This window comes from Alnus glutinosa, chromosome 3 (genome assembly GCF_958979055.1).
Source record: "Alnus glutinosa chromosome 3, dhAlnGlut1.1, whole genome shotgun sequence".
NCBI classification, from domain to species: Eukaryota; Viridiplantae; Streptophyta; class Magnoliopsida; order Fagales; family Betulaceae; genus Alnus; species Alnus glutinosa.
This window is the reverse complement of record NC_084888.1, coordinates 31218009-31241803: the sequence shown is the minus strand read 5'-3', so window position 1 is coordinate 31241803 and position 23795 is coordinate 31218009. Positions and strand designations below refer to the sequence as shown.

The 23795-nt window shown below is 33.8% G+C and overlaps 2 protein-coding genes across 3 annotated transcripts in view; both read right to left on the bottom strand.

Moving 5' to 3' along the window:
* LOC133863347 (monocopper oxidase-like protein SKU5) overlaps positions 1–2025 on the bottom strand; it is a 4646-nt gene extending 2621 nt beyond the window's left edge. The window contains exons 1-5 of the mRNA XM_062299291.1: positions 1885–2025; positions 1660–1769; positions 1258–1528; positions 852–981; positions 1–70 (exon numbers count right to left, since the gene is read on the bottom strand). The exon at positions 1–70 is cut by the window's left edge and continues 288 nt beyond it. Coding sequence (XP_062155275.1) covers positions 1–70; positions 852–981; positions 1258–1528; positions 1660–1769; positions 1885–2025 — 722 coding nt within the window. The remainder of the gene's footprint in view (positions 71–851; positions 982–1257; positions 1529–1659; positions 1770–1884) is intronic.
* A 3271-nt stretch (positions 2026–5296) lies between these two features.
* Positions 5297–12665, bottom strand: LOC133864051 (ras-related protein RABC2a-like). Of its 2 annotated transcripts, none has more exons than XM_062300246.1 (6): positions 12176–12665; positions 10990–11058; positions 10346–10411; positions 8428–8549; positions 8061–8189; positions 5297–5873 (listed from the first exon to the last, which is right to left on the bottom strand). In XM_062300246.1, the coding sequence occupies exons 1-6, from the start codon at positions 12315–12317 to the stop codon at positions 5757–5759; spliced, it is 645 nt and encodes a 214-aa protein (XP_062156230.1). In that variant the 5' UTR covers positions 12318–12665; the 3' UTR covers positions 5297–5756. The 2 variants fall into 2 exon arrangements, with proteins under 2 accessions (XP_062156230.1, XP_062156232.1); XM_062300248.1 differs by having other exon boundaries at positions 5297–5867; positions 12176–12659.
* Positions 12666–23795: the final 11130 nt, after the last annotated feature.

Genomic DNA, 23795 nt, shown 5'->3' with positions numbered 1-23795 from the left:
TGGTTTTCAATCCTGAAATTGAAACTCATCGCATTCCCCACATTCGATATCCTGAACCTATACGTCTTCCCTGCATCACATACAATTAAAACTCAAAGCATAGTTTTTAATGCACCATGGACCCGCCTGTCCCAAATTACAGGAAAGCCACCTCTCTTCTTTTTTTCTTTTCTTTTTTTTTCAATTAATATAAATAAAAAAAAAAAAAAAAAAAATTAAAAAGACTGGAATTGGCAAGCAAAGTTATTACTCTATGTTGGTGTGATAAAAGTAGCACTTGCCTGCAAGAAACTAATGACACGAGCCAAAAGGAGCTTAGACGGTGAGAAATTGTAAGCACTCCCTTAAGCGCGGTTGAGTCGTAGCATGACATAACTTTATTAAGACATCAATAGAACCCAAGTGTTGGGAAGGTATGCAACTTTTATTATAAGTTCTTTACAAATTAATGTAATAACTCATGTAGCTTATACCAAACAATTAAATTTAATTGTAACTGACATCAAGGGCAAAACTATACGGCCATAATGTCTTTTTCAATTTTTTTTTAAATCAAATTTTTACCCCCAAGTTTTTTAATTTTTTTAGTTTTATCCAAAACCTAAAATTCTAGTTTCGCCTCTAGCTCGGACTGCTACTTCAATTTGTAAGTCTATGTGGCACTTACTACATCAACGAACAATTAAAATTAATTGTAAGTAAAGTGTCACGTAAATTGTCATACGCATATATATGTTCGTAATTAAGGATAGGATTTATAGTAAAAGCTCTAAATACAAACCCCCCCCCCCCCCCCCCCCCCAATACCAAAAGACCCACACCTTTTTTGGTTGTTTCAACTTCCAACGTACCTTTAGTAACATTGAAAGATTCATAGGCTTTTGTCAGTTGATGCCCAAAAGGGCCTTTGCCATTCATCAACATGATATCGGAGATACCATCAAATGCTACTGTGTTGAAGTGCATCCTTGACCTAATCAGCTACCAAAATTTTATGTTCCAAAAAAAAAAAAGTTAGAACTAAAGAAACTTGACCCAATATATATATATATACACACTTAGGAGATGTGCTATATATTCTCTTACTGTATTTCTCATATTCTTTCACTTTTGCAAATTATCATTAGATCTCTATAGCCCATATAAATGACCCACATATCTAATAGTAATTTTTAAAAGTTGAAGAATGAGAAAATAAAATAAGGAGATTGAAAAAGAATCATTTTTCTATTTTTAATGTATTTTCAAATCAATTACCTTGTAGTTGTCATAATACCAATCACCAATTAGAAAATCGAACTCAGCTTCAGGCTTGGGAAAGGGAACGGCGATGACATTACGATTGTTGACACGGATGGGTCCGAACCCTCCGGCAGCCTTCTGAAAGTTGATAGAGGGAAAATAGAAGAAACTGCCAATCTGGTCCTTTGTTTGGAACACATAAGTCCAGTTCGTGCCCGGTTGGATTGGGCAGTTTGTGCCGGACACTCCATCTTGCCATGAGTTTAACCTTTGCTGTATGCCATTCCTGCACCATCAAATTAATTAACCAATGAGTAGTAAAAGTTGGCGTTCTAATCCGACTCATTTGATTAAATGAGTTAGACCCTTAAACGTTAACACGTATAGAGTTTACGAGTCGTATTAATTTACAAGTACCATGTAAAGAGTAGAGGCTCATCCATGTTGTTAAAAACGTTTACGTGGACAAGATCGTTGGTTGTGGCATTGATAAGGGGTCCTGGGAACATCCCATTGATGGTGATAACCTGCATGCATGTTCACACAGTTAAGCAACCATTATATAATTAATTTACAGTACTTAATTTTCACATTCAAATTAAAGAAATTAAGCGTAAGTAAATGTGACAGTTGTGATCATACAGGTTGATCTTGGGACACAGGTTTGAAGGTGTTGTCGAGGGTAACATTCCACTCCAGAAAGATGTCAATGGCGTTGGCTCCAGCGACAAAGATTGCCATCATTAATGCAATTAGGCTCCTCTGGTGGACGGTAGAAGCCATTGTAATGGTGAAAGCACAACTCCTACTGTCCTACTCCAGGAGATGAAACTGAACCATATGGATATGGCCTATATATATATATATATATAGCAAGAGGTGGAACTTCCTAAGAACCTAAGCAAATAAAACAACCAGAAAAGTAAAAGAAAAGAAGCATTAGTAACAAGGTGTACTTAACAATGGGGTTATTTCATGCAGTTTTGTATAAATCGAGCCGGCAGACAGTTGTATCATTGTTTTGTACACCCCAGCGCCGGTGGCTTAGTTGACTTTGGCCGGAGTGTATTTCCTATAGTCTTATTTGTGATCTGGATTGTTCATTTGGAGTATTTATGTTGAGAAAGTCTAAACGTCATTCTCGAGATAAATGGGAGAAAGGACAGGAGAATGACTAACAGCAATTCTCATATATATTTACACGTGATTGGTATTGACACAAAAGTTACAAGAATTCAAGAGATAAGAGTTACAAGCATTTAAGAGACAAAAGTTATAAGATGATAAATTAGATTTATTATTATTAATGCAGAAATAGAAGAGACTTGAAACATTCAGACTCTTTCTCTATAAATAGAGTTTTGTATACAATCAAATGAATAAAGCAAAGATGTAGTCAAGAAAAGGCTTTGATGTGTGGATGTAAACTATACGTCGAACAAGGGGCGGAGCTACCCCCTAAAAAAAAAATTCCTCAAAAAAAATTAATTAATTTTACCCCTAAATTTTGTTATTTTTATAGTTTTGGCCCTCCCCAAAAAAAAATTCAGTTTGGCCCCCCCAGCTCCTAAATCCTAGCTCCGCCCTGCGCCAAACCATTTTAATTCTCTATCTCTCTTTCTTGTTCTCACCTCTTTCCTAAATTGTGTTCTTATATGGTAAGTAGTTGCTTTCTAAAACAGATGTTTACAATTGAATGTGGAGCATTCAAGGAAAACTCATCATTCCAGAAGAAAAAAAAAATGGTCGTAAGTCCTATTGAATTTTGCGAATTAGGATCTTTTACAATTTCAAAAAAAAAATTTAGATTCTCAAATTATATGAATTCAGGTTATTTTTATATCGAATGGCGTAAAAAATGCTACATATTAAATATATGACATGTTATCGAAATAAATAAATAAATAATCATTCTAAATGACTTTTTCTTCACTTTTGAAGAGACGCTTCTTCTTTACTAAACCAAAAGACAATTTTCTGCTTAAATCTTTTATACAACATAAAGTGTAAAAACCTGATAAAAATATACTCAATTCTCATTGTTAACATGTCACATTTTTAATATCTACAATTTTAAAGAAATTATAAGGGATCCTGATCCGAATTCTGCTTTTCTTAGGTAGTTCAATTTGCCTAAGAGCATCAACAACAACTTCCTTTAAAATTTTCCTCAATTTAGGGAACTAAACCATTTTTTCCTTCTCGATTTAAATGCACTCCACAATACTTTCTTTTATCTTTTCCTTATATCATTTAAATAATCCTTAAACTAAATGCTAGAGGAAAGAGAAATCATTTTGAAAAATATAATATTCTTAATTAACATGTGTGTGTGATCAATTGTGCAACAAAATATTAAATGCGGAATTTAAAAGAGACAAATAATTTGTTGACGAAGTGGAAACTTTTATCAAGAGAAAACCACTCCGAGGCAGCAAAACTCAAGAAATCTATTATTTAGAAGACAAAGCTAGTTACAAGGCAGTAGTACTTACATAACCCGATGCAGTAGTTGTACCCCTAACTCTGACACATATCTATACGTGAACACTTTCCAACCAAACCTCATGTCTGAAAGAGTCTTCAATAAACTCATTTAACTTATGGTTCCTTCCAAAAGTAGACTTCAATTGATCAAATCACACAACATAAAAAACTCTAAAAGAATTAGCAAATCTAACAATCTCTGTCTAAACACCCTCTCTTTTTCTCTTAGCACAATGGATTTTATATGATACTCCTTACAAATAAACAGCCTATGAGCCTCTTTAAATAGGTGATTCAGAGATCCTAATTATACTAAAACTCGGATTTGCATAGGCGGCGTCCAGACCTACAATTAAAACTTTGAGTAAACACTGAAGCGCGTCTGAACATGCAACCCTAGTGTTCAGACAGTTGTACAAAAAACTTCCAACGTTCGCAGTCAACGCATTTGGGTCCGGACCTTCTTGCAGACTTTTGCTCTTTGTGGCTCACATCTGCTGAGCCGTCCAGACTCCTTTTGAACTTTTGCTCTCGGTGGCTCGCGTTTGCTGAGCCGTCCAGACCTTCATAAGACTTTGACTCTCAGTGGCTCATGTTCAGATTCTGGCATCTAGGTGACCGGATAGACTGTAGGGAAAACCGACTTTCTAGGCTATAAAGTCTCAATAATATTTCCTTCAACATGAAATTGCCTTCTTAGGGATATTCTATACAAATATCATGTCTTGATCAGTCCATTCCATATTTAGAATTTATATTCTGCAATATTCTTCTAGAAGACTTTGAATTACGGTGTCCCTGTTATAGCAGTCCCTAATATGGAAGCATTTTTGTCAACCAGAATGTAGCTAATAAAAATAAACCAACACATTTAAATATTGTTTCAAATAAATGCTAGTGGAATAAGAGATGAAAGATAAAGTTTTTTATTACATAAAATAATGTTAAGGGAACCATTAGGTCTAAGGTACAACTTTTGGTTCTTTTGGTATTTCTTTAGTTTAGGAAACAACAATAGAATCTGATTCATGGGGTTTTTAAGAGTTTTCCTTACATCTAAAGAAGGGAATGAGATTTAGGGAAGCTGTTGCTAGTGCTAGTAATGTAAGAAATTGCAATCAATTCAAAGCCTTAAACGCAATGATAATTGCTGCCGATACATGATAATATTGTTGTACTTATTTTCTTTTTGGGTGGACTGGCATAGTTATGAGATGGAAAACTCGTCGTCTAATAATGAAGGTAGGTTTATCCATCTTCAACTTGGACGGATCGACAGAGCAGAGCATAGGTTCTCTTCCTTTCTCACTTCTCTGGCACCGGTCGTTTTAGACTCGGATCCGAGCTACTTCTCTTTTTCTTTTGTTAATGGGTTCTCATAATTCCTACCACTTGTCTTTGCTTTTTGTTTGTTGATATTAAAATCTAACTATGATAACAGTCCTAATTCACTTCCGTCTCTGCTGATCTTTCAACTGAACAGGACATCATATGCAACAAGCGTTTATAGAAAGAAAACGTTAACAAAATGAACTATAACAACAACACATTTACATGCTTTCATGAGTTTTCCACTAGTTCTGCAGCTTCTGCTTTACTTTCAAAACAAAACAAACCCATTTCTGTATTGAGTAGTGTCCATCATCTCGTATATCTGAACATATATACCAGAAACCGTTTTGTATACAGAACCATTATTCGCTTCGTGAACGATGTAATTTTTTTTTTTTTTTACATGTTTATGATTAACCCAATGCCAAACTAAACCAAACAGCATCAACTAAACCGAAATATATTTACATGAAATACAAGATGTAACAAGACTCCCCAAATTCCCATATCTACATCAGAAGTGGGAAAAATGGCTTAGAAAGAGCTTGCTGATGAGCATCTAACTTCTTAGCCATCTGACTGTGAAAGCGTCTAGGATGATGATTGATGTGGTCGGTTGCCATTTCAATCCCTTCTTGAGTTCTTCTATTTTGTTGCAGAAAATTCTAGCTAGTTTGGATGTTGCATCATGTGGATCAAGAGCAGCAACCACCATTACGAGGTGTTGGGTATACCTGCTTCTGTTTTAAAATTTGCTTTTTCACCCCTGCGGATCCGTTTTCCAATAAACTTGGAACCTCAAGTATCTGTAACTAATAAAACTGGTTAAAATATGTGTAAATCATCAAATTAGATATAAGCCATGAAACATGCTACATTCACTAGTTAATGGCATAAAAAGTTATAGCTAACGATGCTAAATGAAAGATCAATAATGGTTATGCTAAAGCTATTCAAGAGATAATACCAGTTAAACACTGCAGAAAGTAGACAAATTTAGGAATATAACACTAGACATCGACTGCTATTAATAGCATTCACCTAATAACATCAATTGTCTAGTCATAAGACTGCGTTTGCTTTGGTGCAAAACGTTTTCCAATTTATTTTTTCCCATTTTCTGGTATTTGGTGTAGGCGGAAAACACTAGTCAATGGAAAATGATTTCCAAATCAAGAGCAAATTTACCACTATAGGAAGGAAAATGTCCTACGCTTTTGTAAAACATTTTCCAAAAAAAAAATTCCCATGTTCAGGTGTTTGGAGTGAGCAGAGAATGTACTGGTCAACGGAAAATGGTTTCCGAGTCAACAACAAAATTACCACTGTAGGGAGAAAAAATGGCTTATGCCTCTAAAGAGGTGTAAATTGTTTTCTAAAGCGTATCTCTCCCTCTCCCCCACCACCCTCATTGAACTACAACACCACACATCCTCATAAAGGAGCCTAGTTTCCCCTTCCCCTGCACCACCCCCCTCTACCTCTCAGTCGTCATCCCTATAACAACTCACCCTCGACGACACAATATTGTCTTTTTTTGGCTCAATCAAATCAGGCTTTTTAGGAAGTCACCCATCCTAGTAGTACTCTCACATAAACACATTTAACTGCGGAGTTTTGATAAGTTTATAATCATCACGACTTTAAAACACGTTGTGTCAAGAAGGGTGCAAATATACATATAAGTACATCATCATTCCCATATCCAAGTGATGTAGGATGTTACTATCCTCCCTACCCCATCACCCCCACAAAGAAACCTAACCATTTTCCCCTTGTGCCATCCTCCTCTGACTATCACCCACTATCCTCCCTGCTTCGTCGTAAGCCCCCCACCCCTCACAATTGCCCTCGTCTCCCCTGCATTGCAACCTCCCAACAACTCCCCTCCCCCTCCTAGCCTGTACGTTTTGTGGAATGGTTTTTTTAAAAAAATAAAATAAAATAGATTGTTGCTGGTAGTACTCGGTGTTGTCCAATCATTTTGAGTAGTTTCCGATTGATTTTTAGTTACAATGGGAAAAGATTTTTCGTACCAACCAAACAACAGTAAACATTTTCGATATTCTTTTAAGGGTCTCAACCAAACAATGGAAAATCAATTATTTTCTAAAAAAATATTTTTGACTAAAAACATTTTTCCTCATAAACTATTTTACTTTGAAACAAACGCGCCCTAAGTAGTCTTTTGAATGTTAATTTAACAATATTAAATGACTGCATCATATCTAATACAAAAGGTACCATTACTTAACACTAAAACATTACAAGTGAAATGAAGCCATTATCTATGACTGATACATCACAGCAATGACCACTAGCCAACATTGTAAAATTAAATAATGCTACATTTTTCATAATCCATGGGCATATTTCTAACTAGGTCAGAAAACATGAAGATAAAACTGTCAAACCTCCACAGAAACCAAGAAACCAAGCTGACATCTTTGGTTTAGGGTGGCAGTGCTGTTAATGGCTGAATGTCTATTATAAACCAAATCGAACCTAAAATTTGCTCTCGCAACTTCATTATAACAATGCCTGATGTTAAGTTGTCAAACCAAATTGATAGGACATACAAGGTTCAGGACTTGTAAGATGAAGCAGAACATACTTCTGGTACCAACTTACTAACACATGTAACTAAGGTGCATTTGTCACCAAAGAATTTCTTCTAACGACCACTAGAATTCAGAAAGCAATTTTCTTGGTGAAAAAAGACTGTCTAAGATTCACAATATTTTTAAGCACCACCGTTAGAAGACTGTTTAAGGTTGCAAATTATCTAGTTGTGAGCTAGTAATTAGAACAATTGAACTCAACTAAGCCTTGATCCTTATTAAATTGGGGGTCACCAATCAAAACGGTGAGTAATTGTTTTGCCCTCCAATAAAAAATAACTGGAAGATTACCATGTGAGGCAGAGTCCAACAAGCTATTGACACATTTTTTATACAAGATGACAATTAGAAAATGCAAGCCTTTTTGAAATAGTGTACCTTTAATGTAAGATCTTTAAAGCAGTGAAGAACATTCTCTTTAGTTTTGGCACTACATTCGAGAAACAAACATTTATGTTCCTGTGCAAGAGCCAATCCTTCTTCTCTCGTTACAGCTCTCTCGTTCTCCTGAAATATATTTTATGCAATAGAACAACAAATCACAGCTGCAAGAAATGTACATAAAACCACATGGTATGAAACTAAGTGAAAGATGAAGCTTGTAATATGTTCCAAAAATTCAGATTAACAATTAATATAAAAATAAAAAGGGACATTAAATATACTTATGAGCGTTAAAATTCTATTCACATCTGAAATTGTCTCTGTCCACAGTAGGAAAACAGAGTGTAAACATACAACTTACCCTATCAACTTTATTCCCCAGAAGAATTTTGATACACTCATGATTAGTGGAGTAGAGCTCTACTTCCTTTGCCCATATATCCGACAAGTTTGTAAAGGTTTCACGCCGTGTCACGTCATACACTAAAGTGCAAATAGATCAGAGACCAGTTAGACTTCCATTCGTCATAGCAAGAGCATGAGACTATAGTCATGGAGTTTTAAAAAAATTAGAATTGATAAACGCAACTAAATGCAAATTCATTGAGCAACTTTGTGCCTTATTTTATTTAGCTTCCTAGTGTAAGACCAACATGACAGAAAGATAGAAGAAGATGGGTGATGCAAGACCGATTAGTCCAGCAGCAATAACTCAGGACAATACAACATAGAACAAGAAGAAAGACCAAGACACTACAACAGAGAACAAGAAGAAAGAGACAGAAAATCTCAACTTAACTCAACTATAGCTGTAATTGCTAAAAGTAAAGGAGGAGAAGTAAACAAAGTGCAAAGCAACTCAATATTTGAAATTTAATTGATATGGTATGATAAACGATGATCTCCAAAAGTCAATACAAGACTATCATTTATAGAGACAGACAACAAACGTAGATTCATGAATTGGCCTAGAATTCATGAATACTCATTTATTCTAAAGTCCCTTCACAATTTCACATCGAAACCCTTCATATTACGTTCCCTCATTTATTTAGACTAAATAGCCTCTTAAATAGACTGGTTTCTTGATGGCCCTTCAAGACTTCTTCTTGGAACTTGATCCATCACGAGTCTCTTCAATTTCAGTGCTGCTGAACACTTCGCCGGAAGATTTCTTTATTGCCGTTGGAAAGCTTAGTGGCGTTGGAAAGCTGATTCAAATGTATACAATTTTGTATTTCATGAACATTTTCCAATTCCAATGTGTACTAGGTCAAAACAGGTTGTAAAAAAAATGTCAAGAATTGAAATTTGGAATACTTCAGTCGAAGCTCAGTCGACCAAACTCTTGAATCAAGTCCCAATACTAAAAACCAAGACGTTCGGTCGAATTCGGTTGACCGAAGAGATGGAGTTAGAGGTGAATCTGTGAAACCTTAGCTCACTTTTGAACTAGAACTAATCCCGTTCGAATGAGGCAGTCGCTGGCAATTTAATTGTTAGCCAACTTTACTTTAAAACCTCTGTTTTATCCCCACCTATACAAGCCTAATGACCTACATAAGGCCTAGAGGCTATTTTTCATTGTTAGAGAGGTTTCTAAACACCCTTAAGCCTAAACATATTTGATTCCTCTCTTTGTTTTTCATCAACCAGATCACAGAAAAACCTTCAGTCATCAAAGTTCTGAGTTGTAGCGGACATGGTTTGTTGATGAAGGTGATCCTTGTAGAATAAGGTTAGAGGTTCCGAAGCCACTGCGGCAAAGAGGTGAACAGGTCGTTTGCCGGGGTTACAAATCAAGTCTTGAGAGTTACAAAGGTTTTATAAGTAAGATCATTTTGTAACACAAGTATTCTATAGTGGACGTCTTTGGGGTTGGCTGTCCTTTGGAGTGGTTTTACTTTTGAAGAGTTCTTCAAAAGGTTTCCACTTCGTTACCAAAATCCATGAGTTAATTTCTTTTGTGCTTGATATGATTTTTGTATTGATATCTGTGGTGACTTGCTTAACGATTGATTTCATTGATAATTGGGTTAAAAACAACTTGGGGTCTAAGTCAGAATTTTCAAAATAGGATGCGGTTTCAATGTTGGAATGCAAGTTCCCTTACAATAGACATAGTAATATGCTCATTATTCATTGGAACATCAAGCACTTATAATAGATCAGCAAATTTTTGAACCATAAGAGCTTGAAGAAATAATTAATAATTAATTCAATATGATCACTCCATCCACATAATTATAAAATCTGTTTTCACAATTGCAAGGGCATACCGAGGATAATTCCATGAGCACCTCTGTAGTAAGAACTTGTTAATGTTCCAAACCTTTCCTGTCCAGCTGCAAATACAACACAGATTGTTAACAAACCAATTGCACTGAATTAGCAAGAGAAAAATCAAAATTGATATTTTTCCAAAGGTATAATATGCAGCAGTAACATGAAAAAACTGCCTTCATTATAGGTCTATGATATATGCAAATTTACTTATTTAAAGCTTCATTCATGTGTAGACTCTATAGCGCATTGCAACCCAGAGTCTGTGTTCCGGTACTTTGCTTATGCAAAGACAATGTCAAAAATCTTGGAAGCGAAGTTGCAAGTCAGTTTTTTGTGTAGATGCCCATCAGTTTGTCTAATATATTTTCCAAGGGTTACTTCCATGAAATTTCTCTTCAACACTTCTAAAGTTCCATTGATCGTTTTCACAAAATTCAAACCAAGGTCTTTCTGAAGAGATTAGTTAATATACAAAAAAATCCAGAAATGTTACAAAAGCAATGACTAACTTGAAGGAAGAGTTGAAGTTCCCTATCAACTATCACTTACAAAAGCATCATTAATCAAATTCATGTGGGGAAAATCCCTTGGAGAAAGTTGAAATGAAAATACGATTTCCAGTAGATCCAGAAGTTACCTGTGTCCCAAATTGTTAGCTTCAATCTTTTGCCACCAATTGTGAGCAGCTTGATCTTAAAATCCACACCTGGAAAATGGTCAAAACAATATCAAAGCTCAGTGGTACCACATATAACAGATGAAATGGAGAATGAATTTACTTTATACTAATTGTAAAGTCCGTTAAATTACTAGTTATTCTAAAAGCTTAAGTTTATAGGAAATCGTAAATTTAATCATTTCATTAATATTCTAATACCCCTCCTCGCATATAGACTCCAACTCTCCCTCAATAAGTACGACCCAACACGGGGAATATTTAACTGAAATTGGAGTAAACTCAATAGTCGGATTCAAACTCAAAACCTATGTTCTGATACCATGTTAAATCACCATTTGTTCTAAAAGCTTAAACTGATAGAAAATGATGAATTTAACATTTCATTAATATTCTAATGAAGTCGTCCTCCAAAAATTTGAAAATTCTTCCTGGGCTTCTTCGTGCCTATCTACTCGGTGAAGGAGTTCATTATGACCCCTGATAACCTCAATGTGTTTCTGGAACTGATTTTGACAATTTAACTCAAACATCTGGATACGGAATACATAATTCGGACTTAAAAATCAAATAAAATGAGAAATATACTATAAGAAAAGCTGCTGAACAATGGTTCTAACTTGTAAGGACAAATAATGCTTCCATCAAATGCAATCTCCTCTTTTTCCCAACTGTTCCCTGTTCTAGGTGTATTATAAGTTTAACCTGATAGTACCCATATGAATGCCCAAAAACCACCATGCATATATGAGAGCCAGGTGTCACACATAACCCCAAATCATTTTTCACCCCAGATTGAAGAAATCATCTTTCTAACCTTCCATTATATCAAGCCATATGCAACAAACGGGTCTCCCAATAATTTATAGTCATAGAAAATTTACATACTGAATCCATAAAGAAAAAAAGAAAAATCTCTCTGCCAATAAAAATTCTTCAAAAATCTTCTAAGCTATACAAGCTAAACCTCATAAAAAAAACAAGGAAACAAATAACAATTTGGAAAGACCAAAACTTAGATAAACCATTAGAGTTTAGAACTAAGGTTTTGAAGATGTAACTGGGTCTTGATCATTTTCAAACAGAACATGCAAGAACTGTTTATGAGAGAGAGAGAGAGAGAGAGAGAGAGAGAGAGAGGGGGTACCAATGGTGGGGGACAGATCATGAACAAAGTCGGAAATGAAACTGAGAAGAAGGCTGCTCTTGCCAACACCAGAATCACCAATCAACAGTATCTTGAATGAGTAATCATAACTGTTACTCCCGCCTTTTGAAGAAGACCCCATCACTCTCTATAACACTCAACTTTTTTCTCTTTCTTTCTCAGTTCTCTACAACTTGTTCCATGTCAGTTCTTTTCTCCATCTTCATCATTAACAAAACACTTTGAAAGACGCAATCTTGAGAGACACATACAGAGAGAGAGAGAGAGAGAGAGAGAGAAGTAAAAATAGGAAATTTCGTGGGGTGGATGAGATACTGGTGATGGGGTTGGCGGGTAGTGTACGTGTGAGGCTTTGTAGTTAAACAAATGAAATGGCAATTCCCAGAAGGGTTTTAGGACAAACGTCGTCTTTCCTTGGACCGGATTTTCGGATCATTCTACACCTCCACGCGCTCCTGCAGGCACTTGTTTGCCGGACTTTTTGTCATTTAATACTTTGTCCCCTCGTGAATAAGTACACCCCCCCCGCCCCCACTGGCCACTGCTTCTTTACATGGAATTTCTCCCACAGTCCTACAGTTACCAGCTGAGCTGGTGGAATTTGCTGGCGTTTTAGTGGGAAAAACTGTTTGTGAATTGTGATAGCTCTTCCAACGTACGATGGGGAGTTACTTTGTACACTTTAATGTAGAAGATGATCTCCTAAATATAGTCAAAATAAGATTTCAAGTGCATTCAAATCTGTAAATTATAGGAAGCTAAAAGAAGGTAATTAAAGTTAACCGAAGAAGATTAGATAATGAGCTTAAATGCAGGTCCAGATCAAACTTTAATCTTGAGAACAACTGATAAATATTATATATTTATATACACTTATTATCAAGATCACAGTATGAAATTGAATGGATGTGCTCCCTATGTGGACAAAATATTTCCAGCTATCACAGCTCTGACAACAAAATTGCCATTGTTAATTAAAGCACAAAACAGTTTTATATATTACTAAATTGGACAATAAATCTCATCCAAAAGGATATGTTTTTCTTTCCTTTTTTTTTTTTTCTGGCTCAGATTATTTTTAATCTCTCTGTTTTCCATTTTCATCACAAAAAAAAAAAAAGGAACAAAATAATATCATAGTCAGGGGTTGTATGATTATCGATTCTTAGTTGTAGTACAACATCATTACCTTGGCACTACAGCTAGTGGCACTCTCATTATAGATACATTAGATATGCACTCACTGGCCAGAAAATGGAAAACAGAGAGATTAAAAATGAATGGTAAGAACATGCAATTCTTTTCTTTTTTGCTTTTTTCTTTTTTTCTTTTTTCTCTCTCTCTTTTTTTTTTTTTTTTTTGCATTGTTTCTTTTTCTTCTTAATAGGTACGGTAGGGTATGATGCGAGTGATTAATTGCATGACAAACTATGGTCTGAGGTTCCTTCAATTCCAAGGAATGGTAAGAACATGCAATTCATTCAATTAAAGTCATTCATTCAAAATGAATGGTTTGGACTGAACCAAATAAGCATTAAAAATTAAAAACAAAATCCAAAAATAATTAAAGCAATGGTCGAAACAAGGGCTTATGAGGTATTCCGTCATTCCATGAGTAGTTGGGTGGGCCGTCCACCTCTTTGTCCTCCAAGATAGTAATTGGGATGGTTGAGCCAGGCTGACCACCCCTCAAGGCGAATAGCCTTGTTAGGCTATGTGGAGCCTGGGTTGTATTTGAATCAGTTTGTATCTGACTTGGTTCGACATTAGAAGCGCTACGGTTTTTTTTTTTTACAAATTACGGTGTGTTGATCCGGTTAAAAGTTATATTTATAATTGCTTCTTTTTTTTAGAGTTATGTAATGTATCGACGCCCCTTGTATTGTTTCTCAATAAATAGTGAAATATCGATGCTACTAGGTGGATGTAGCCCCAAATAGTGAACCATGTAAATCTCTATATTTCGCGGTTGCTTGTTTTTATTTTGCTTCCTTATTATTTTTTCACTTCTAGCTAGTCCTAGGAAATAGGATTTATTTCCTAAAACTAAAAGGCTCACCACTATAACTAGCTTGGAGGTGGTTGATCATCGCCTAAACATTTTTTTTAGTAGCCGACCATCCACAAGCAGTTAGTTATAGGGTGGCCGACCACCCCAACCACTTATTTAAAGGTGGCTGACCACTCTTTTAGTGTGAGAGGCAGTCAATCATACCCTAAAAAAATAACTGACCACCTTAAGGAATGATCCGGCCATCCTTTTAACTTCTTTTATTTTTTATTTCAAATAGTTATGTGACTTAATTAAGTCATTTATTTTAAATAAAGAACTTGGATTAAAGAAATTGTATGAACTCAATCCCACCAAAAATAATGTTAGGGATCATCTTTTTATTCTATTTTTATCCTCTCAAAGTTTATGTGCCTTTTAAAATCATTATTGGATCAAAATCTAATGGTGATTCATCTTAAATACAATGATGATTTTAAAAATCACATCAATTTTACAAAAGATTAAAAAAAAAAAAAAAAACCAAAAAATCATTATTTAACATTGCTCATCCGACCAACTATTTTATATAAACAGTTTTGGATCCAACTCAATTTGAACAAGTAAGATCTCATACAATTTCAAATAACTTGTAGATGGTTAAATTACAAAATTTAGGTCATTTTCAGGCATCGAAATGCTTGAAAAATGTTACCCATTAAAAATGTAACGTGTATCACAATCAAGATTTAACTCATACGTCTCTTTTCGCTTCTACAATATTTTTTCTTTCTCTTTCATATTTTTATTTATTTTTTATTTTATATATACTTCTACATGGTATTAAAGCTTTCCTTCATGGTTTTCCATATGGTATCAACAGTGTTGAGAATTTGATCAAGATTAAAGAAAAATAGAACCAAAGATCACTCATTCCGATCCAGTCACTTTTGCACAAGGGGAACAACTCTTTTGACGAAGGGAGTATTAAGTCGAAGAAGGCTTGATAAAATTCTTGAAGAGGAAGACATATATATAGGGGATTTCAAACATCGCCTGAATTTCTGGAAGGCGACTTGTTGGTGCTCGTTTCGGCTCAGTTCCCGGGCATGCATGACAGCCATAGAATTGAAGGCCGTCGCTTCGATTCTCGGGTAAGCGTGGCCGAGTGACGCATTTATTACACTTCCTTTTTATATCACATCAACACTTTTTTTATTACTTTTTAAATAAAAAACTCACTACAATACAAATTTTTCTCACTTTTTTATATAAATTATTTCAACTTTATATCACATCAATCTTATTTTTCAATCATTAAAAAAAAATTTCAAAAGGGAGGGGAGGAGAAAGGAGATTTCAAACGGGGCCTAAATGTCATTAAAGCGACGCCTCGAGCTCCAGAACCCGAGATACGAGGCGCCACTCACCATAATTACCTTGAGAAGGTGACAGGTGTCGGGAGCAGATTCCAAAAAATTCGAATTCAAAGAGAATGCAAGTAATTAATTATATTACATGCAAATTTCAAATAAGAGAACTGGGGAGTAACTGTTAGAAAATATTTTCTAATGACAGCCCAAGTCGACCCATTAATTATTCACGGTCCTAAAGAAGGCCAGCTACACGGCCCATCAACCGAGCCTATCAATTCAATGAAAGGGCCGGGCCGCATGACGAAACTAAACCCAGCCGAAAGTAACCCATGGAAAGCCATAAAGAGACCAAGACCCCGAGATATCCAGGACATGTCTCAAACACGCTCAGGCCCACGTTCCGAACAAACTTACGTCCTGGAACGTGGGTAAACATGATCCACATTCCTAATGCATGAAGCCCACTATCTGAGCGTGCAAAAGACCCCACGTTCTTGGTATTAGAGGACCACGATCATAGGATCAACTTCCCCCATATCCGGGAGAAACTGATCCTCACCCTTGCTATAAATACCCAAAGACATCCATGTATACTAGAGTTGAAATTATTCTGATTAAGGCATTTACTCGGATCATCTAAAGAACAAGCTTAAGACATTGGAGTGGGATGAGTCGATCAACCTCCTTACCAAGCTTATTACTTTTCAAGGAAAGATAATTTATCTTTAAGCTTGTGTTGCCGGACCAAAAATTGTTTTAACAAACAGTACACCAAACGTTTGTTACAATTATTTTTATACGTGATGGAAATTTATAGTTCATTTTCAACCCTAAAAATTAAATAATGTAACATCGTATAAACCACTAGATCCCTTCACTTTCTCATTTGAAGGAGCCACCCTAAACACCAGTGTTTATTATTGCACGCAGCACGCGCCTTGAATGGGCGATGAGCAAAGGTATGTTGCGAAGCGCATCGTAGCGGCGGTGCCACAGCTAAACAAGTGTTCACCATGCAACCAGCACAGCACGCAACTACACCTGCCTGCCTGAATCACCTTCCTCCCCCCCCCCCCCCACATCAAATACGCGTGGCATCTCGATCAGTGTTTCACGGTCAAGATAAGTTCTAAGTTTCTTATTATTTATATATTCTTTATTTTTATTTTTATTTTTTTATGATTAATCCCATTTTTTATGCTACGTATTCAAATCCAATGCCTCAATCTATAGTAGCTAGTCCGGAGTGTTTACATTTTAAAAAGAAAAATAAAATCGGAAAAAACTACGTACGTTGCAGTTGCGAATTTTGACCTACCTGCCTACCATGGCTTTAAAAATGTTAATGTGTGTTTAGAATGTGCTTTTTATTTTTATTTTTAAAAAGTGGTTTAATGTGACGTTTTGTGAGTGTTTTTTGGATTTTGAATTATTTGTTAATATATTTATTTTGACAAAAAAAAAAAAGAAGCTTTAACAAACAAAGCCCATATATTTAGCAACAAAAAAAAAAAATCACATTAAAACAATCTTCTTTTTAGAAACAAAATAAAAAAAAAATGCTAAAATTTAGGTGTCGGTCAGAATTTAAAAAAATTTGCAAAAATACCCATATTTGAATATTTGAAAATTTTTATAATTTTTTTTTAAAAAAATGAATATTTTAAGGATTTTGGTAGGATTTAACAATCAATCATAATAAAGTACCTTTAAGTGAGACGTTTAGATACATAAATATCACAGTTTGAGACATTTGCTAATTCAATACCCTTATCTCAAAATGACGTATAATTCGATACTCTTTTGTAAAATTATTTTATTTTTATTTTTTTAAAGTAAATTAGCAAATTAAATAAATTAGATCCAATTTCAATTTTTATTTTATTTTATTTTATTTTTTTTTGCTGTTTTTCTGTTGAGCAGCATGTAAGCCTTTGAGAAACATGGTTGTTAGATTCATGGTCATTGCCACCTCTAAACAAACCTACTGTAACTAGAGTGTATTAGATTCTTTCTACTTTCGGGCAGGCTAGGGCAGCATATTTTTGGTAGCCCAACTTTTTCCATCATTTCATTTGGAAAGTACAAACACCTGAATCTAACGTGCCGGGCATGGGTCCCGCCATCTATTTGTGCATTGCTTTTTACACAAAAGTTGTTCAATTTTTAAACATAAAATACAATAAATAAAAGGTACAATTTTTTTAAAAAAAACTGAAATAAGAATATTAATAAATAATGTCGATCAACTTTTTTATTAATTCTGAAATAAATTAATAATAAAGTAAACAAGACGGAAAGTCTATAAAATGATGAATCAGGCAATAGGTCAGGCCACGTAGCCTCCATGCAGGGTCAAGGCTTGTGACACGTGCGACCACTGACGCCAAAGTGGGGACATGCTTGTGTCTCCTTTGACCATTTCTGCCTGCTTTCGACTTTTCGCATTCGCACTCCACTGGTGGGATTCGTGCACAATTTTTGAACACAAGCTTTGAAAAAATAAAAAAAATCATTTATAATCCTTAATTTTTTTTTTTCACATTTGAAATAAGGTACTCAAATATAAAAATGTATTAATTTATGATATTTATCTTTCAATTTTAAAAATAAATAATTGAAATTGAAAAAAAATTAAAAGATAAATACTTTAAATTAACACTATTTAAAGTTTAGGTACCTTATTTCAAAAGTAATGAAATATCAAAAATTATATGTAAAGTTTTCTTAAAAAAAATTAATATATATATTAAATCATTATTTTGAATATATATTAATTACCCTAAAAATAAAACAAACTTTAAATAATAATTTTTTCTAAAAAAAAGAAAGAAAGAAAAGAAAGGATACTACTTTACTCTATATCAAAGTCCTTTTCAGAGAAATTGAATGAGACACGTTTCATTTTGGTTCCCACAAATGTCATTTGTTTAAGGTTTGCTTATATTTTGAAAAACATCATTATGGAAGCTGACTTCTTTGTTACCCTTTTTGTCTGTTCTCTTTGGAGGTGGCAGGCCTAGTACGTGCAACACATGGACAACACTTTTTTATTCAAAATACAAAAAATATTTATAAAATACTTAAAAAAATTATTTTTACTTTTGTTTAATTTGTAAAAAAAAAATTTGCCAAACAAACCTATAAAATAGTCGATTTTCACGGCCTAAACCCCGTCGGCACCTGTGGTTTATAACCGTCACTTTTTTCACCAACGACACCGACAAATGTCGCTACAATGATCAAGAGGGAGATTCCCATGACAATCATATTGCTAATCCTTTCATATTGGTCAGCTTCTTCGTCGTAAATTGCCATTAGAAACTAGAAAGTATGAGCTCGGCTTAAACTTGTGACTTCTCTCCGGCTCAAATGTTTGAATTCCTTAATGATCGAGGAGGATGATAATTAAACCTTAATCTAGCTTGTACGCATGTAGGTATGCATGCACGAGCTTGGGACCTCAAATTAATAGCCAATTCATTAGATGATGACAGTAACGACCAGAAGCCATTTTTAGGCTAACTTTTATATTTTTGGGTCAATAGCTGATGTGCTCCGTCAGTGACAGAAAGAACAGTTACATACAACAAATTTGGCCATCTTTTGCAGGTTTTTGCCTTGCACTTTGTTCTAACTTCATTCATATCCATCTGGCTTTTGTTATGGAGAAGCAAATTTTGTGGCTGACAATCTCACTTCAAAGAAGCATGCAACTGAGCTGATCTTTTCTTAGCCATCTTTTGTCTTATGCTATGTTATATGTAATTTATCTCACGGTTTACGTGACATTTTAAGTGATTAAAACGTACAATATTTCACATTAACCGATGTGAAATAAGTGTGACAAATAGTCTCGTAATTTTCTTTTTATACTTATAAGACAACTCTTCCGTAAATATTTGCTACGTGCCTTAGTTTTTTTTTTAAAAAAAAAATAATAATAAATAAAACAAAACAAAACATGCATCTACATATTTGTAGAATATGGGAAGTGGTGCTCAGGGAAGTAGGGGACTATGCAAAGCAAAATTGAAATTAATTAACCATTATTCAATAACTAATTGCTTTTGACAGAAATAAGTGATTCTTCTTTTAAATTAGAATACGACTAAAGTTTATTGAAAGAGAAATTAATGTTCACTATAACATGATATGATCGATCAGCCCAATATATTATTGTGGTCCCTAATTGATGGTTGATCGTTATGAGAACTTCTATATCTAGTAGCTGGATTATTGTAGTTAATTAGAACCTGATATTCAAGACAAATGTCTTTGCTCCACAACCTCACATAATCACATCTTAGCCTTATTTACACTTTTTCTTCAATATCATGCCCTTTATCCAAGAAAAAAAAAAAAGAGAGAGAAAAATATCGAATCGGGGATGTTTGGGAATCGTCCCAACTCAACTCTTTTCTTTATCTTATGAGAAATCATGTTTGGCTCATTTTCAAAATAATAATAAAAAGAAATCTACTTTTTTCTCTCCTCTGTATTTGAAATTTTGAAAAAAAAAAAAAAATTTAAAAAAAATATTGCATACCCAAATATCCCTGCTTTTTGTTGTTTTCAAGTCATGAGCTAAAATTTCGGCCTCGTTTTGTAACCATTGTTGAGAATAATTTTTTTTTAATAGTAATAAAAAAAAAATGATTGATGTTATATAAAATAGAAAGAAGTTTGAAATTTTTTTTATGAAAAATGACAGTTTTATTTTGTAGTGGGTTTTTTATTTGACTAGTAATAAAAATGATTGATGTGATATAAAAAGTGAAAAAAAAAAAAGTTATAATGTTTTGAAGTTTATTTAAAAAAAAAATAAAAATTTTAAAAAGAGAGTGGAGGGAAGGGAGCTACCAAACGGGGCCTTCGTGCTACATTTAAAAACTATTTTTTCTAAACCCTCGTAGTATGTTAAATGGTCTTCTATTATTTTATTTTATTTTTAGGCTTTTTACCTTTTTTTGGACAAATTTAATACAAAATGCATTTTTGGGGGCGTTCTGTAAATGAAGAGGCCTAATTTGCCATACCAATATACCATTAAACAGGCGCCTTTAACATGTCAAGTGCAAAGAAAACCATATTCAAGAATTTTTCCATTGTTTTATAGGATTTATCCGTCATAATTGCTAAGAGTTTGTTTGGAATTGCGTTGAGAAATAGAGATTTTGCCTATAAAACAACCTAATTTTTCAACTTCTCCCAAAAAGCACTTTTAGACTTTTTTTTTTTTTTTTTTTTTTTTTTTTTTATAGCAAAAAAGTAAGAAAATAAATATCTTTTAGCAAAATAGTAAGAAAATAAATATCTTTTAAGTTTCATCGCAATTTTTTTATATATTATAAATACTTTTTAACCTCCTTAATATAATTTCAAATAAACTTAGAATCGATTGGGTCCATAAAGTAGGTGATGCAAACCCACTAATAACAAAGCATAGAAAATGATAAATCAGCTATTCCGAAAGAGTCGTAATCTTCAATGGCTACTTCGAAGGAGCCTTGACTTAAAAAACACAGAATACTGTATTCTTAAATAATAATCAACTTCTCATTTTCTTATTGATAGTTTCCCTTTAAATAGATAAATAATATACTACCGATTACATAAGAAACCAATTAAGTCCCGACTTCTAAAACTATGATGACTCTCTTAAGAAAATATTCTAAATTAGAGATGCATGTATTCCTTATTAAACTGTAAAATAAATAAAAATTTACTCCTAATTAGTGTCTAACTTAACTCCCAAGAAAAGAAAAGAAAAGATAAGATTACATCGATCAATAGGGGTGGGTTCCTTTATCTTCTTATAGAAAACATTCCAATCCCTTTTCCCCCCACCTTTGATCCACCCATGTAGTTTTTCCTGTTAATATCATAATTATTAAATATTAGTCAATTAGGAAAATCATAATTGTGGTGGTCCACGAACAACTAGTTGCCGTGGAGGCGAAGTCTCCGACGATAACGTGTTGTTTATGTGTGTGGTGTGATATTATCGGACATAAATGGTGGCTTCCAGTTGCAGAGATTTGTAGTGCTTTCGAGGATGATCTAAATTGCCAAATATTTCCCCCACTCTCTTTTCTGGAATGTGCACTGGCCACACGTTATAGGCTCGAATATATTCAGATGTCAGACCCGAGTGGAGATATATATATATATATATGATGCCTCTCACTGTCCCTGTTTGCTGACGCCTTCTTTCTTTGGCTTTTGCTTTTATCACAAGAAAAAAAGAAAAAAAAAAAAACATAAGAACGATAATTAACAAGTTTAAATATAAAATACTCAAAAAAAAATAGTAAAATAAAATAAAAATTATTTTTATTTTTTATATCACATCATAACATTTTTTTTCAAGTAAAAGATAAAAAAGTACTTTTTAAAACACGTATCAAATGAGTCCTAACAACGTGTTTGAAATTGCGTTAGGAAATAAAGTTTTTTGACATATCATTTTTAAAGTAAAAAATAAAAAATAAATATCTTTTTAGATTTTTTTACCAAATAAATCAATTTTTTTATTTGGCACGGCTTTTAAAGTACTAAAAGCATGTTTAGAATTACATTAAGAAGCTTAAAAAGCATTTTTAATATGTAAAAAGTTATGCAATACAAAAAGTTAGTCTATTTGGAAATAAATTATAAAAGTATTTCTTTACTTTTTTCTCAAAAAAATCTGGAAACTCATTTTGAGAAAAGCTTAAAAATAAGAGTAATGTTTGCTGCACAACAAATGTATATATTCTGTACAACAAGCTGATGTGGAAACTTTTTTTTTTTTTTTTCTTAAAAGAAAAAATATGGACAAATCAGATGGAGTTGTGTGCATATTTTTTTGTTTTAAAAAAATAAAACAAATGCCATGTCAGCTTTGTTATACAAAATGTGTATATTTATTGTACAACAAACATTACTTTAGGAATAAAATCATTTATGGCTTTAAAAGCTATATTTTTCAATGCAATCTTATAAAAGCTCTAAAGTATTTTTTAAACTTCCTAATGCAATTCCAACCATAATATAAGACAGTGACGATCGCATCAAGATGACTTGCCTCAAGGAAATGAATTTCCATGACATCTCTAGCATTTATTGTCCAAAATTCTATAGTAATGAGAACTTAGGATAGCGAATCGCAGGTCATTAACAAAGTCAAAGGTTTTATTTTTATTTTTATTTTTTTTAATGGAATCTTCTCCCCCATTTTTACACGCATTCACCGATGTTAATGCTGAAAAATTAACGGTGACTATACACGCTTGGCCCTCGATTAGAAATCCATGCAAGACATTCAAACATCATAATTATTAAGTCAGTAATCATTTATGGGAGAGGGGGCAACGGTACCATCTCCAATGCTTAAGTCAATATAAATATGAAGGGGAAAATGAAAAAAATAGACAGAGATTATGACATCAAAGCATACCTATATAGGCTAGGTGTTATTTTGGTTGTGCATTTGATTAAGGCAATTATCGTCCCTCAACCACATATTTGACCTTGGATCGTGTTGGAGATCTTTATTTTTGCTTTCTTGGGGACTCGATGGATATTTCCTTTGGCGGGTTTCTTTCCTTTGTGGGGCGGGCGCTATTTACTGCTAGGATATGCTTGTCATGTGATGGGTTTCCTTTTGGAGGTGTGCATGTGTGCTTCACGATGGGCTTTGGAGAGCTAACTGGCCCTTTGGGGTTGAGTTTGGTCTCGTTGTTCACTAGGCCGATGAGAGTGTATGCTTGTCATTCCAGTAGTCTCCATTCCCTTAAACCATAAGTATAATCCAAGGGAATTAAGTAATCCCACATTCGTTTGAGCTATTTGTATAGACCAATGTGAATTAAGTTAAAGATAGAAGCATGAGCTTTTATTCCAGTAGTTCTCCATTCACTTGAGCTATTTGTGTAGGCCAATGAGAATTAAGTTGAAAGTCGTTTGTTATAAGGTATTTTTATCTTTTAAAAATAAGAAATTTAAAACATACATATATATAAACCTTTTAACCCACGTTGAAAAATAGTGAGAACAACAAAAAAAACCTACACAAATTTTCGCATGCGAGTTTTTTCAAAATATTATTTTAATGGTATCCGCCCATGCAAGGCATAGGTTTTAAAAAAAATAACATATTCATAAAAAAATATTTAATATTATATTTGAAATGGTATCTTCCATTTGGTAAAGTATTTGAAATCGTACGTGTTTTAATCATAACTTTTCA